Consider the following 15,905-nt stretch of genomic DNA (forward strand, 5'->3'; position numbering starts at 1 on the left):
CACACTGTACACACACACACACACAATAGTGGCACGCACACGACTCCCACTACCTCCCTATTGAGAGCAACTGGCAGACTTTTGATCAGTTCAGTGCAGGTACTCTTACGTTTCTATGAATCCGGGGCAAAAGACGTAACTCGGAAAGCAAACGCACACAATCGAAAATGTCGTAAAATTCTTTACGCCAACTATGGCTGCACATCTGATCCTAAATCCTGCTCCGGCCTGATTGATTGATTAATTAAAACATGGCTGATTGTGATTATTTTGATGGGGGGGGGGGGGATTGCGTCATTGACATTTCGCACAAACAGCGATGTGTTTTTCGCGAAAAAGGGGCTGCAAAGAAGTTTGATTGATGAACAGTTTGAATTAAAAAATTTGTAAAAATGCTGACAAATTTCCTGCAGTTCCACATTCCTTCTTATTGCTCCCTGTGTCCATCAAACAGTCCAAAACCTCAAGGACTCTTCATTTTTCTGTCATAAATGATGACAATAACAGCAAATCCTGACATCCTTTGCTTTAAAAAAAAAAGGACTGAAAAGATTTCTCAATTATCTGAAGTCGTTTAAAAGAAAATGCTGACAATTTCTCAGAGCCCGAAGTGACAAGTTCAGCTTGCTTCTTTCAGTCGGTCTAAAAGATTTAATTTTCTGTCATAAATGACATTAAAAAACCAGCAAATCATGACAACTTTGCTGTAAAAAAAAAAAAAGGACTGAAATCACAAACTGATTACAGGATTTAGTTGTCACTTAATCAATTTTGATTGACACATCAATAAATTGTTAATTTGCCAACTTCGATGAGGTTGTGATGAGTTATTCCAGTAATTTTAACCAAATGAGGTAAGCTAAAACACATATGAAGTAATGTATGAAAAGAGCAAATAAAAATCATCTTTTCTATGTATTTCAGAACTACAATAAAAACAGATGTTTCAATCACATCATAAAATAGCTTCCCGTTTTGTTTTTTTGTATGTGCCACTTTTTTTATGGGTGTCACTGTCAGGGCAAATATTTAGAAAACACATGGGTCAGAAATATGAGTCAACGTAAGAAAATGGGATATATTCGGGTGTAACATATGGGTATGGTTAGGATGTAAGCCACTGCAAAACACTGGTTTATGGTTGTGGAATGTGTGGGAGCTCAGTGTGTGTGTGTGTGTGTGTGTGTGTGTGTGTGCGTGTGTGCGTGCAAATAGAGTTAAAAGTAAAAAATATGTATCAACGGAGCTGCAATCAAGGAGACAGAAGACAAAAAAAACAAACAGCCTGCTTGAAGATTGTACTTAAGGTCCGCGGTAATGTGGTTCCTTGAGAGGTGACGGGGGGGGAGGGGGGTGAGAGAGAGAGACAGACAGAGAAAGAGAGAGGGAGGGAGGGAGGGAGTCAGACATCTCCAAAGTTGGCACTTTGGGAGAACACCTTATAATTATCTACATCCGCTCTGTCAGCCCGAGCCCGCAGAATGGACAGATACAACGAGAGAGAGAGAGAGAAAGACTCACTCATTCACTCATCTAAAAGAACAGACACGAATAGACCGATAACACAGCAATCCACAAACACACTCATACACAGTACACATTTTCATTGGAAGGCATGCCCACACACAAACCTACAACTCACACAGACAGGCTTATTATGGGGCTGATTCCAGACTGCGTTCAGTGCGGTTCCACACACCGAGTGTCTATTTGGATTCCACATTCCCTGCCTCATTCTTCTTCTTCTGCTTCTTCTTCTTCTGTCTCACTCTCTATCCTCTTCAGTTCCACCCATCTAGCCAGCGTGAGGCGGCGGTGGCTGCGGCGGGCGGTGATGGCATTAAGAGGTCATACAGCAGGCTCCGTAATTACCCAGTTTCCAGGCTAATTATCAGGTTCTTTAAGAGAAGCCTTCAAGGTTCAAGTGTAACTCCACTGTGCTCCACTCTTTTGTAAAGCTGATATGGGAGAGAAAGAAGGGGGAAAAAAGATATTGCAGTGATTTTGATTTCATTTTTTTTTTTTTTTTAAAGAAAAGTAAGCTACTCGCGACTTTTTAAAGCTTCAAAATAGGTTCTCTAGATCTGACCTGGACTACACATTCATTCTCTGAGACGCATGTGCACTGATTGACCTTTAGGGGTCAGTGTTCCTCCTAATGTCTACAGGCAGAGTGCAGGAATGTGATTGTATGCAGGTATGCATTGATCCATGGGAGTGAGTGTGTGTGTGTGGGGGGGGGGGGTGGAGGTGTTACTGATTTCTTAGTATTAAATTCAGTAAGAAATAAGACCTTGATTTACTGAAACTATGTGACGTCTTTCTTCAACTCTCTCCGTGCTTGCTGAGGCGAGGACAGCTAGCCTCAAGCTTCAGTCTCAAGTAGAACAGAGAGAGAGAAAAAAATCATTAACTCCTGTGATCATCCTTCTGTCCCCATGAAGACAGATCCCTCTCGCTTAAATGTCTAACTGACCCCGCTGGGAAATCATTTACTCTTCACTTGCTGCGCCAGCCGTCCCGTGAGAGGTCATTTTATCTATCTTCCTCCGTCGCCCCTAAAACTGCTCAATCTGCACTTGTTCGACTGTCCTTTTCCACAGGAACAGAATCGTTCACTTTGTCCCGACTATCTGTCCCCGGAGGAGTGTCATCAAGCGCTCGTTTGGGGATGATTTCACGGGACCTGGATGGTGTGTTTATATCCCAAATCACAGCTTGTTCCTTCGACTGTCCTACGCCGGAGCTTCTCTTTCACTCTCTGCTCATGTGGTGGTCACACTTGAGGGACCAGCCCACTCTTTCTTGCTTCAGTGTTTGTTTGACTGTCCTTCCCCTGGAGGATTCCTCCTTGTCATTTATTTTACTTAATTACTATGCTGGCTTCGCAAAGGGAGAGGGGATGAGTGACACTTCACTTAACGACCAGCCTCCCTTCCTTCTGCGTCGCCTACTTTCTTTCTGCCAAGGTTTTCCTTCATTAAAGCAAATCAACCTTCCCTCCTCCATTGCTCCCACCATGCCTCAGTCCTCCCCTCCCTCCCTCCCTCCATCCACCAAAGCGTGGGAGGTAACCAACAGTCGTCCCCTGACAGGCATCAAGAGAGCCATCAAACACCTGTGGGCCTGAGATGCCGACGCAGACAAAGACAAGTAGTGACACACAAAGGCAACAGCACATGCTACACTCTCACACCTTTGCATTTCCTTGTTCAGTCACACACAGTCAGCAGGTTTACATGCACAGCTGCTGAGCTGCCCCATTACCCAGACTACTGGCGTCCCACGTGCAAAGGGGTAGGTAGACCTCCACAGCAGGAGGTGGCACTATGCTCTGACTTAGCGCTGGATGCATTTACACTTTCTCCTGGTTCATCTCTGGGCTCCCAAACAGGTTAACAAAACAAGCTGCCTTTCAAAGCGTGGACTTCAACTGGTAAGACTGACTAAAACTCTATGTCCCCATGTCTGTCCAGAGATGCTTGATAATATCAGCACAGCGTCGGTATCAGCAGATGTTGGTCTTTTTCTTTTTTTTTTTTACATGGATCATTTTCATGGCCGATATTTATGACTCAGTTTCACTCAACTGTCTTCATCTTTGTTCATCTTCTATCAGTCAGGGGAAAGCAATGTGGTAAATGGATCGTTTATGGGCTTTCCCAAATTTTAATGCGAAGACAAACTATTTTTTAACAATTTTAAGCTGGTTTTTTTTTAGGAGATAAATATCTTTTATTTTGGAGTTACCGTCAACATTGGTAAATAGCGTCTCTCAGCCAAGTCAGTTGTAAAAATCGGGGCATATTAGATGTCAGGTATAACCTACTTGGCTCTGTCCTCGCACCTTCCATGATGATGCCTCCTTGACGCCGCTCATTATTGGACTTCATGGAAAATACCACAGTGGATTCTAGGGGACAAGGGCAGAACGCCTATTGTGCCTTGACACCAGTTTGTGGCCAGCTGACGCATATTTGTCCACGCTTGAGCAACTCGCTCTCCCACCTAGCGGTCCGACTTTGAAAAGATGGACGGTTTTAGTCTGTTTTGATCAGCTGCACTGGTTCAGTTTTTTTTATTCAGATTCTCATGTGAAATGCCCGCAGGACCAAGTTGTCTTAGGGTTAAAACAGATCTGCCTCACAAAAAAAAAAAATGGAGATGCATAGCATTCATGAGCAAAATGTAGTCATCGTGGCTTAAAATAATTGTTGACTACATGGCGAATATTCCTGGTGTGTTTCAGGGTTCATGCCTATAATGTATTGCAAAAGTCCAGTCTTATTCAGACTGTACCAACAAATGGACTAACATGGTGAATGAATGTCATTCAGATAACTGTGTAAACTGACGGTAGACTGATTCAAAAGCTCTGCGCTGCCTCCACACACACACACACACACACACACACACACAGGCAGAACAATATAAGACGCAAATCTGAAAGGCGATGTACAACCAGGTGTCTGATTATAAAAAGGGCATGCCAGACCTGACACATTTGCACATTTTTTTTTGTTGTTGTTGTTTTTGCCTCGCTAAAACACACACAAACTGAGACTTACAGTCTAAAGAGAGGAAATCACAAGACAGGGTGTTGAGTCCTAACACCAAGACGTGGCAAGAACATTCACACACATAAACAAGGAGGCTTTGATGCACTTTTTGCAAAAAAAGAAAAAGAAAAAAAAAAGTGGTATTTCACATCGACTGGAGTACATCTATCATGACAGGCCACTATTTCACCCGTAGACCTGCTCTCAGGGTTTGACGGTACACCTCCATCACTCACGCGGTAAATACAGACTTTGATGCGCGATGACATATCTCTTGTCTAGAATTGTTGTCAGCAGCGTGCTCACCCGTCAGACTTGAAACAGCGAAGACGATCACAAAAGGGGGGGGGGGGTGGCAGGAGAAAGAACTATATCCACATTCTTTAAACAGATGGCTTCAGAATGGATAACAGTTTCCCATCATGCCTAGAAGCCCTGGCTTCGTGTGAGCTGACATGATGGTGCCCAGGGGATGTATGTATCAGGTGAGTTCCACGATGATTCTTTCCAGATTTGTTATGTTCACATGTTACATGTATGTCATCACCCTGCACGAGCTTATTAAAACACAAAGCTCATGCTTTTATTTTGGAATCTAATAGAGACAATCATCAGTTGGTAGATGAAGGGGTGATAAAGGAAAAAAAATACCAAAATTATAACTTGCACTTCATGCGAAGAATAAACCATGTCATATAGCAGGCCTCTAAACATAAGTTATACCAACGTCTCGCTAAACATAGAGCATGAATTAGAGCGACAAAAACATTAAATTCACCCCTTTCAAGACAGATATTTGATTTTGGCTTGAAATAGAAAATGAAATTATCGGTGGAACCCAAAAGGCTTTTTGGGTGACAGTTAAACAGTCGACCACATGTTGTCAGTTGTGAAATGACGGCAAATCAGCCTGTTCATAAATTTTTAGAGGGCATGTTTTACGAGGGAAGCGGGACTAAAATAAAGAATTGAGCGACCACACTCCCCAGTCATATACTTTAGGTCATGTTTTAAGGCGAGAACCACAATAGCCTCCCTTGCAACTGCCCAAAAAATATGCCAAATATGTTGCCAGTTATTTCTAGCGGAGATGAAAAGTTTGCTATTACAACAGGCTTGATTTAGTGTAGGGTGTGAGAGAGGAGACAAGACAGAGAGGGAGAGGGAAAGAGAGAGAGAGAGAGAGAGAGAGAGAGAAGGAAGGAAGGAGGAGGAGGAGGAGAGGAAGAACCGGCGCTCCGCAGTCTCCCCTCAAAATAACACAGAAGGAGAGAGAATAACATGTTTGCTGTATCCGTCAAAAACGTACACGTGCACGACATAAGACACAGTATACCACTTTCATTCACAAGCAGTATGATCTACTGTAAATAAATGATCAAATGCAAACAAAACCTAAATTGACACACCTATGAATTTAAACAGAACTTCCACCGTTGGATTTATTTAGGAACGAAAAGCCAGAAAGACCTTCATGCCCTCCTGAAGAAAAGCTCTGTGTCAAAAATGAAGCAGACCCCCACCTTCACCACCCCTTCCTTTTTTCTTTTTTTTTTTTTTTTTTTTGAGGACTTTTTGGGACAGAAGCCATTAAAACAGAGGCTCTGCTGCCTGTTCAGAGCACTTAACAGGGCAGCACAGAGCTTGCAGAAGGGGACAGCACAAGGGGAAAATTGGTACAGGGGCCAATATATACATTTAACTTCAGGCAAGAGTCCTTCCTCGGCATATGGAACCAATCTGGCCATTTTGTAAGGTAAGAATAGTGAATTCTGAAAGCAAGAAATAGTGTGAGGGAATGGGAGACAGGAGGACAGAGGTTAAAGTGAGAGTTAGATGCTGGCTAGAGTAAATGAGAGGGATAGTGAGGCAGAAATAGACACCAAAAAATCAAGGAGGAAAATTAGATAGTGGACAAAAATAGATGAAAAGCATGAGAGAGAGCACCAGTAAGGAAGAAAGGGGAAAAAAAAAGGTTGATAAAGGCAGCAATAAGCGGCACAGTTGTATCTGGGAGTCAGGGGAAAATGAAGAATGGGCTTACCCTTGTATGACAGCTTTAGCCTGGGTACACTGGGCTTGGGCTCAGCTCCTCTTCCCGGCTGCACCGCCCCGCACAGCAGCAATACAATGCCAAACAGGTAATCCATGGTGCTGGAGTGCTGCTGGCTGGCCTCCAGACCAGGGGGCACTCAAACCCCAACCAGTGCCCTAAGATTAGAGGCTCCTGCTGGGATACGACAAGCCGGCAGAGTCCCTCTAAGTCAGCCTTGAGGTTGCGGGGAGAGGGGGGTAGGGGTGGGGATACTGGTTTGCGCTCCCCAGCGCAGAGTAAAGACTACAGTGGGGGGACCTCTGTAGTGTGAAGTATAGGTGGAGGGATGCTGCTCACATGGCGTCCTGTGTGGAGGTCCAGGCAATGTAGTCCCTTGGTTTATCAGTCCTCCCTCAGGTGAGGGCTCAGCAATAAGGTGCCGGCGAGTGAGACCAGAGGTAGCGCTTGTTTAAAGGTAAATCAGAATCCAGATGGGTGATCTATCCTTTTCTAGGTAATTTGGATCTCTTTCTGTCTCCTGTCTTCTTCCCTTTGAGCAGACACTCACAGCAAACCCTCTAATCCGTGTGTGCTGCTCCACCAGACTGCGAGAGGGAGAGAGAGAGAGAGAGAGAGCGCTAAACCATCCACGAGAAGAGAGGGGAGGGGAGGACGAGCAGCTGAGAGAGCGAGGAGTGCTGAAGAGAGGGAGAGAGAGGGGGGTGGGATAACTTGACAGCAATGATGAAACAAGAAAGTGGATAGTGTTCAACGTGGACTTTTTACACAGTCGTTTCTTCCTCCCCTATTTCCTTTTTTCATCATGTGTTCCACATTTCGGTCGCTCTAATTTTCTCGCATCCCAGACCCTTCTTTCTCCCTTTGTGGTCATTTATTTTTAGAGTTGGATCTCTAAGTGGCCCTATCAGCTTTTCCACCAATATGGCAGGAAAAGCCAGAGGGCACCAGTGTTTGGCCCAGCGAGCGGGAAATCTTGTGACAAGTTCACATTTCTGTCAAATTTCCGTGAGCTTCAAATAATTATGAAACCATCTGGATGAACTTCTTGATCAACAACCACACAGCATGACAACAGTCACGGTGGCGTGGAAAAGCTTGTGTTTAATGCCCGTTAGTTGATCTGCCTGTCTCCTGAGGCACAAGTCAGAACTGAACAGAAAGCTCCCAAAACACTTAATCAACAACACTTTTATCAACAGAGATCAGATCTACCCCTCCTTTCAGTTGGTGTTTTTAGATCCATGACCTTTGACCTTTCGACCGTACGTCCAAACTGTAACTCCTTCGCCTTAACCCAGCAAGTTTTTAGATTTCATTAATTTAATTATCCCCTCTACTTTGGACGTCTCATCTTTTGGTACACCGCAGACACAAATTCAAGACCATGCCCTTCGCTACATATGGTGTCAGAAGTGCAACAGTCCATCCCTGGGTGGTGATCTGAGGTGTGCCCCCGTGTGTGGGCCGTACGGAAATCCACATGTGAGGTTGACCTGTTCGAGAGGGACCATGGAGATGGGTGAAGCACTCTGGGGATGGATGAGTGCAACAGGGATGATGGTTCTTCCAGGCTTCTTGAGAGGTGGGGTAGTGTGACAAGCCTGGCTCTTTTGGCTGCTATTACATGAACTGCAACTGTGGACACCTTCAGCCCACAATTGAGCTTCCACGTTGGTCATTCAAGTTGGAGGCAGCAGTCCACAGCTGCATCATTCGTCAACTGGTGGGCAAAAGGTGCGCATGTTGAGAGAAGCCCCTGTTTAAAGCTGAACAAGAAAAAGGAGCAACAAAGTAGATCTAATGTTTAATGGGGAAAACTGAAGGCTGGTGCTTTGATGATTGTCTTCTTCTTGTCAGCGAATCAACGACAGCTCATGCACGGCCAACGTGATAGCAGTGTGTGACACTGGAGTATTCACATTGGCACTTTTCAGACCCAAATTTTGGACAACACACACATGAGGTCTGCAGGCCCCTGTGGACATGGACGGATGAAGACATTTACCTCACACCCCAATCAATCCTGACACCAATGGACCCACGGACAGGACAACTATAAATTGGCCTTTTGGAGTTGCATGAATTGTCAGCGAGCATTTTTGATATCTGGCAGATCTGGGATCAAGACCAGGGTGGAGAGACGACCCTTTTACCACTGTGACAAGTTTCATTACGTATAATTTATGTACGTGAGTACAACAGTCTATGAGTTAGTTTTTAATAAACTGCTTACAACAGACGGTAGAAAAACTGTGAAACTGGGTTTACTGGTGTCATTGGGAGAAAACTGCTCCAGCTTTGAGTTGTGCGTGGAACTACGTACTACACCTTGATCATCCTGTGATGATGGTTTCATACGATGCAGCTGTTCCAACACAATGTTATAATGTGTGAATATTTTCTCAATTAATAAAATATACAGAGCACGGTAAGGAGCTCCATCGTCTATTTCTACAAGAGTCTCCATGGGCTCTTTATGATTTAAATGCATCGCAGTTAATATTCAAGACTTTTCCTAGATCTTTGGGGATGAAATTTGAGATTGAAAATTATGAAAGTGTAATGTGGATGCCAGTGAAAACAGTAAGGGGTCAAGGGAAATGACTGAGGTCATTTGAGGCTAGGGGGAAATCTCAATATAGCCTCATCTTTATCACAAAATGCTTTCAACAAAGTAAAACATGTTTAAAATTTACACATGCTTTCTTTGAAAATTAAATCAGGAATTTTATCAGTGTTTTCCGGGGAGTCGCGGGAATATCACATGCTTTTTCCCAGCTCGATTATACATTTGGACCTTTCCAGCTGAAACCTGCCAGTTACGGCGAACACATGCAAGTAGTTAACCTGCCTCGTCTGGGACGGATCCTGTCTCTGGTAAAGTCATTCGCATCAGTGAGGTGGGTCAGGAACAGCACCCCCCCCCCCCCCAAAAAAAAAACCTTCTCAACCACTGCTAGTCCTGCAGGTGTTAGTGTATGTTTAAGTGGCCACCTCCTGCTTCCTCTCGGGGTGGGGGGTGGGGGTGACATAGCAGTGGCGAGGTGATAAAAGCTTTGATAAGCAGGAGTGCTGATGTGTCAACTCACACACCTCAAGAAACTCAAAGAAAACAACCTGAGGATTGTGAAGAGGGAGTATCGCGAGCGCGGTCGGAGTTTGCTCCCGAAATGAGGGCACCCTTCCACCCCCGTACACTCAGAGATGCTTTAAAATTACTGTTACTGTGCTGTAAAGCATATCTGATGTGTGTGTGTGTGTGTGTGTGTGTGCGTGCGTGTGCTCTTCTTTAGCTACATTTTTGGGGTCTGAAAAGCAGGAGCCAACTATACTTGCGGGGTACGACTCGCTTTTTTTGGAGTAAAAATCTTAGGCTACACAATTTTTTATTACTTTTTGAGACTTTGAGGTTAGCGTTTGATTCTGGTTACATCAAGGGGAAGACATTTAGTGATGAGTCATAAGATGAAAGGGTTAGGGGGTGAATATGAATGAATGAATGAATGTCGGTGGCAGGAAGCCAGAGAGTAACACAAACACAAGAATACTTTTTTCAGTCTGTGCTGATTCATCTCTGGAAAAAAAAAAAAAAAAAAGTTAGCATAGTTAGCATACCAAAGCATTTACCACCTCCTAAAAGTAGGGCCATCTTTACAACCTAATTCCAGCTAATTAACATTTTTGCTGTCAGACCATACAAGATTTAAATAAACTAACAATTTTAGTCAAATCTCTTTTGAGAAAAAAGAGGGAAATGGTAAAATTATCACCGTGACTGCCAGATGGAACCCTCCATCATCGTTTATAGGTTGACTTCCTGCTTTAGAATGAGGTTTTGCGCTGTAAAAGGGAATCAGAAAGAGCGTTTTGATGCGCTAAAGTAAATCAGATTCGTTACGAAACCCTTCTGACTACTCGCTTGCAATCGAGTGAGCATAATGTTGTATTTACAGCTCAAACAAATAACTGAAGCAAACGACAGCAAGTCATGCTATGTTTTGTGAAAAGACAACAAACTTGAAATGGTGTTTGTCAAAGCAGTTCGCCCAGATGGATATCTGCATGCACATCTACCATTGTGTGCTCACTCCCACAAAACCGTGGCGTCCACACTCTCATATCTCATCACCCCTTTAGTCTAAACAGCTTTTTTGGCTGTTTACCCAAAACAAAAAGATGTGGAGACAGACACGTGAAAGTACCCTCTCTCCATCGACCCCTGCCTCTCCTCTCTCTGCCCTGACCAGCCACCTTCCTCCCACTTATCTGCATTAGCCAAACTAATGGTGGTGCTGGTACCTGCATCGATTTTCACTGGGGGAGTGAGATCTGCTGGAACACGCCTGTACGGGTCGCCCTTTAGGGAGTGCAGCAACAGTCTGACCTATCCTTGCCCATCTATTTGCGACACCCCCCGTCAGCCGAAGCAGCCTAGAGTAATGACGACTTAATAAATGGTGACACGCCGTTGGCGGTGGAATGAGATGCCCATTGACAAGGAGCTTCCAGAGGCTTTCAGCGCCTGCCGGTAAAAATAGAAAGGGACACGAGACACCCTGCTTATGAGGACACAGCGGATAGGGAAAGGCGTCAGTCTGTGTGTGTGGCGAGTGTCAATGTGCTGTTACTGATATGATGGTATATCTTCATCCATTGGTATGGAGAGCGCAGTTAATGATCCGTGTGTGTGTGTGTGTGTGTGTGTGTGTGTGTGTGCTCGGGAAAATGATTACAGTAACATGACCCCAGATGTCTGTTTTTACAGAGAACATCGGAAATGTCCCACCCTGTACTTATCACACACACACATACACACTCTGCCCCCTCACCTCCTTCAGCCTACAAACCGTGCTTGCTCATAACCCACGTTAACACATTCGAGTTCAGGGTATAAACCGACATCAGTGCCTCGATGCCACAAGAGTTCCGCTTCCTCTTCACTTGCCAAACTCCCACTCTATGGTACAGGAGGTCACGCTGCAGCGTCTTACTCAGCAAGGGATGAGGAAAAGGCGGAGGACAGTCCGGAAAGATGGGAGGAGGGACAGAGGAAGAACAGTAGCGACTCGTGGGTGTTATGTCAGAACAGCATTTCCTTTAGTGGCTGATAAATTGCAAACCACATCCCCAAAAGCAGCAAAGAGACTAATTGTCTTTGTGTGCACACAGGTATGAGGCATCTGAGATCATGTAAGTGAGGAAAGTAAAACTGTACAAAGTGAGAACATACTTGAGTAACATTTATCGAAAAGGGAGGATAAGAGTTAAGGACATAACTGTGCAACCCCGGACTTTTTCATTACACACACATCTTTTAAAAAAAAAAAGCAGTTTCACCTAATATATCACTAGTTGAACAAGGGGGTTGTCAAGATTAAACATTTACGTGAACTTGTTGTTTTTCATTTGTGTTCCTCCCCCCCCCCCCCCCCAAGCCTACATCTGCGTAAGTAATCATTCTTGTAACTCAGTAAACCTGTCTCTGAGAGAGTTATACAATCACACCAAGCCTGAAAAGTACATCTACTGCATGCGAAAACATCAACTCAGGGGTTTAAGATTCCATACAGCCCAGGCTAAAAAGAAGACCAGAAATAAATATCGCGACGTGTCAATAATCTTAAAAATTGTTCATTCATTTTTGCAATTTCAAGAGTTTATTGTAGGGCATTTCGAGGGCGCATACCACCGTCAAGCCGAGCCAAACCCAATAGACAAGCAGGAGTGAGAGGTTCTTTGCGCCCCTGTTTATGTTGGAGTGCGTGACTGCTCTGTAAAGCCAGAACTTGTTAGTATTTGGATTTTGCAATACAAAGCTGACCGATGGATGGACTTTTGTGCAAATAGCACTTCCTGTGTCCGCTAGGCGGCACTACAATTCTACAGTTACATTTAGCAGACGCTTTTTTCCAAAGCGACGTACAACACAACACAACACAACACACACTAGACAACATAAATTTCCCATATATCACACTGCTCGACATCGTGAGAAGACGCCTTACAATTTGGATTGTGAGATCAGATTAACTTCTGTGACTATGACTTAAATTCATTCGCAAATGCCTTCACGCTGCGACTCTCATCAAACTTGTGAAATTTGGAAAATATCTAGCCGTGTGGAATCCAGTTAACACAGCTTTATATTTTAGCTGCCTCCCTATGGTCACACCGTTGAACAAGAAGTCTTCCCAGTAACCCTTGATCAAGTTCTTAAGGTGCTTCTGACCAAATCTGAGGTAGGTCTAGTTGGCCCACTACAGGCCCTTTGGTACATCAAAGTATAATTTAAAAAAAAATTCAAAAACAACGTCATTTCCTGTTGCCATCAGGTGGCTCTCTGACTAACCTAACCCAAAATGTAATGGATTTTTTCTTTGGCCTGGACTACATTCCTCCACCAAATTTGGTGAAAATTACCCAGGTAGTTTTAGAATTGTAATGTTAAAAAAAAACAAAAACAAACAAAAAAAACAACAACTCAAAACTTAAAACCTATCCAGTTGCCTATTATTCTACAAGAGGAGAGTGGGGGTCTGGAAGTCCCGCAAACGTTGTGGTTGTTTACCTCAAACCTATGCGATGTCACATAAATAAAAATACATTTGAACTCTTCTGTCCGTTCAAGTGCAGGCACCTGCTTCTGCTCTTGCATGCCTTCATCACGCTCTTCAAACGAAACCACCGGTTTCATGAAAAATCCATGCGAGAGCTCATTAAGAACATTTCCCTGACACCACAAGAGCCTCCGAAACCCGGCGGAGGGAAATGGGAGGTTTTATCTCTTCCCAAGAGGTCAAGGGGTCATCCTCCAGGTTTACAATGGGGGTCACGCAACCCCATCAAGTGCATGACGAGGCTTGGGTAATCTCTCTTTGCAAAGCTTTCCACCTACGCATACATGCGTAGGGTTGGCGTGCACATGCAGTTTCCGCATCCACTCAAGACAAGTACAGGAATGAGTAGATAAATAAACAGAAGTGGAACCATACTGCACCAAGAGAGAGAGAGAGGGAGAACCTACCAAGCTGAAACATCTGTTGCAACAAGGGAGGGATGATGGGAAGTTGTTAGGTGTATTTACTCATCGCTGATACGTTTCCATCCATCTTCTGGTGACGGAAGTCTCCCGTGGAGCTTTGGTTCGCAACAGATGTGTGCGCAGCGCTAATATGATGACGGTACCGCAGGGTGGATTAGGAGCCATTTACAGGCAGTGTGGACAAAAAAACTAACACTGATTCATAAATCAGGATCATTTCCTACTGATGTTTGCGTGGGGGAGGTGAAGTCTGACATCAGCTGGTGTGCACTTGTTGAGGAACAATCTAAACACGTCCGGAACAGAGGTGGAAACTCTTCCTCTGAAGTCAATGGCAATATACACCACACTATAAACCAACAAGGGACGTAAATGGGAGCAGCTGAACAACAAGTAGGATGTTGCAAATGAACGACTGATCGGCCTCCAACTCTTGGGATGAAAGACTCTTCAGTTGTTTGAGTCCAAAAGGAGACTCATCATGAGGCGCCACTGATGCGGAAAGTACCATTTGGAATCTTGAAAGAAGGTGGGGGGAGGACTAATCCGAGAGCTAAGGGATTCTTTTAAAAAGTATGTATATGTAAATTCAAAATATGCTATTTGTAGAATGGGGTCAAAGGGGAGGACTTAAGTCCAGGGTAGGGCTGAGACAACAGGAGAGAAGCTAATTATTGCCACTATAAAGACAAATCAAGGATCTTACAGGCCCTGGAGGAACCCCCCTACCTCCCATCGAGAGCCAAAGTCAATAGAACCTCTATTCAAAGAGCATTAGCTTCTTTACTAGGTGTTTGAAATTAAAAGCGGATATAATTGAATGTTGGGGACTTCATAAGGTGAGACAAGAATGTCCACACATATTCAAATTGTTAAACAAATAACTTAGTTTTCAGTTTACCCATATCATTTCTCCAAAATGTGTCCTGTTGTTGCTCGATTATGAAAAAACTAAACAAACAACTCCTATAAAGAGATTCTGCATGCCTTTGTTGTAAATTTAGATATTTAAACTGATTAAAAAATACACCTGTGTAAAAAGACCCTCACCTGACATCTCAACGCTCCAGGAAACATCACTCCACAAATCACTTTCTTATTGATCACGGTAACCCATACGTCCCTCCCCCTCTTGGTTTTCATTGGTCGACATGTTGGAGACATTTACAGAGCAGTCCTTAAGCTTAAAACAACACTATAAGCCTACATTAGACACAAATTTTAATTACTAAAAACCTGAATATCAATACTGCCCATCCATACTACTGTTCGTATTCCAGGTAACCATGGAGGGAAGTCACAAATTAGCAAGACCTGTAAGTCGCATTAAAAAGACAGCACAACGGGGATCGCTAGCTTTGCTAAAGACAACAAGCTAGCCAAAGAAATCTGAAACTGATCTCCCGTTAGAATTGTTAAGAAGAAAGTCCTTAAAAGTCAGCTCTGACAGAACTATAAATAGAGAAGAAAAAAAAACAAAACCGTGATGCTGCTTTTATTTTGAAGGCAATGTCATTGCATTGGCAGCAATGTTGAGGAAATGTTAAGGCCATCTCGAAAAGAGGAAAATAATTCAACAACAAAACAAAACAAAATTAGAATGCATTGTAAGTTGTTGGTTTAGTCTACATGTTGTCATCACGGTTGACAATGTCATAAATGGAGCTATTTCCGGTATAAGAGTGACCACAGCAGGATAGCGTTTCTGAGAACTTTGGACAATGTCAACAGTGAAATCCTGCCAGTTCAGTAACCCTTCAACTTTTACCAAATTATCATGGCAAAAAACACACACGCTGATTTAAGCAAACATTTAAACTTCGGTGGCAGTGTCCCCCCCCCCCCCCCCCCCATCTGTTTTGCTACCAACTGACGAGGTATTGTCCAACCAGATTAAAAGGTGATGGATTTGGTGAATTAATCTGTAAAGTGATGACCAAAGTAATCACGGGGGTGTTCGTCCGCACCACCACCACGAGTCCCACTGTAGGGTTTACATCAGTGTTTGGTAATCCAGTTTAGAGGATTTTCTTTCAGTCCATGAAACATGAAACAAGGTATCTCATCAAGATACTCAAGCAGGGCATTGAAAGAACCTGTGGCTTTCCAAAATAGGACATGCTAAGGGAAATGCTAAGCTAACGGTATGCAGCAACGAAACACCAAAACAGACCTCCCAAACAAACCATCTCAAATTTGGAATGCTGTTTGACTGCAATTATGTCTCACACATATCAACGTCTATACC

General features: G+C 43.7%; 1 protein-coding gene across 2 annotated transcripts in view; it reads right to left on the reverse strand.

The window, feature by feature from the left end:
* sema3aa (sema domain, immunoglobulin domain (Ig), short basic domain, secreted, (semaphorin) 3Aa) overlaps window positions 1-15,905 on the reverse strand; it is a 75,874-nt gene that overhangs the window by 28,356 nt on the left and 31,613 nt on the right. For both annotated transcript variants that reach the window (XM_086202023.1, XM_086202022.1), the window contains exon 2: window positions 6,604-7,199. In XM_086202023.1, coding sequence (XP_086058149.1) covers window positions 6,604-6,709 — 106 coding nt within the window. In that variant the 5' untranslated portion in view covers window positions 6,710-7,199. The remainder of the gene's footprint in view (window positions 1-6,603; window positions 7,200-15,905) is intronic.

The sequence above is a fragment of the Aulostomus chinensis genome, chromosome 4 (assembly GCF_037954235.1).
Source record: "Aulostomus chinensis isolate RoL2024-O1b breed Wild chromosome 4, RoL_Achi_v1.0, whole genome shotgun sequence".
In the NCBI taxonomy this organism is placed as follows: Eukaryota; Metazoa; Chordata; class Actinopteri; order Syngnathiformes; family Aulostomidae; genus Aulostomus; species Aulostomus chinensis.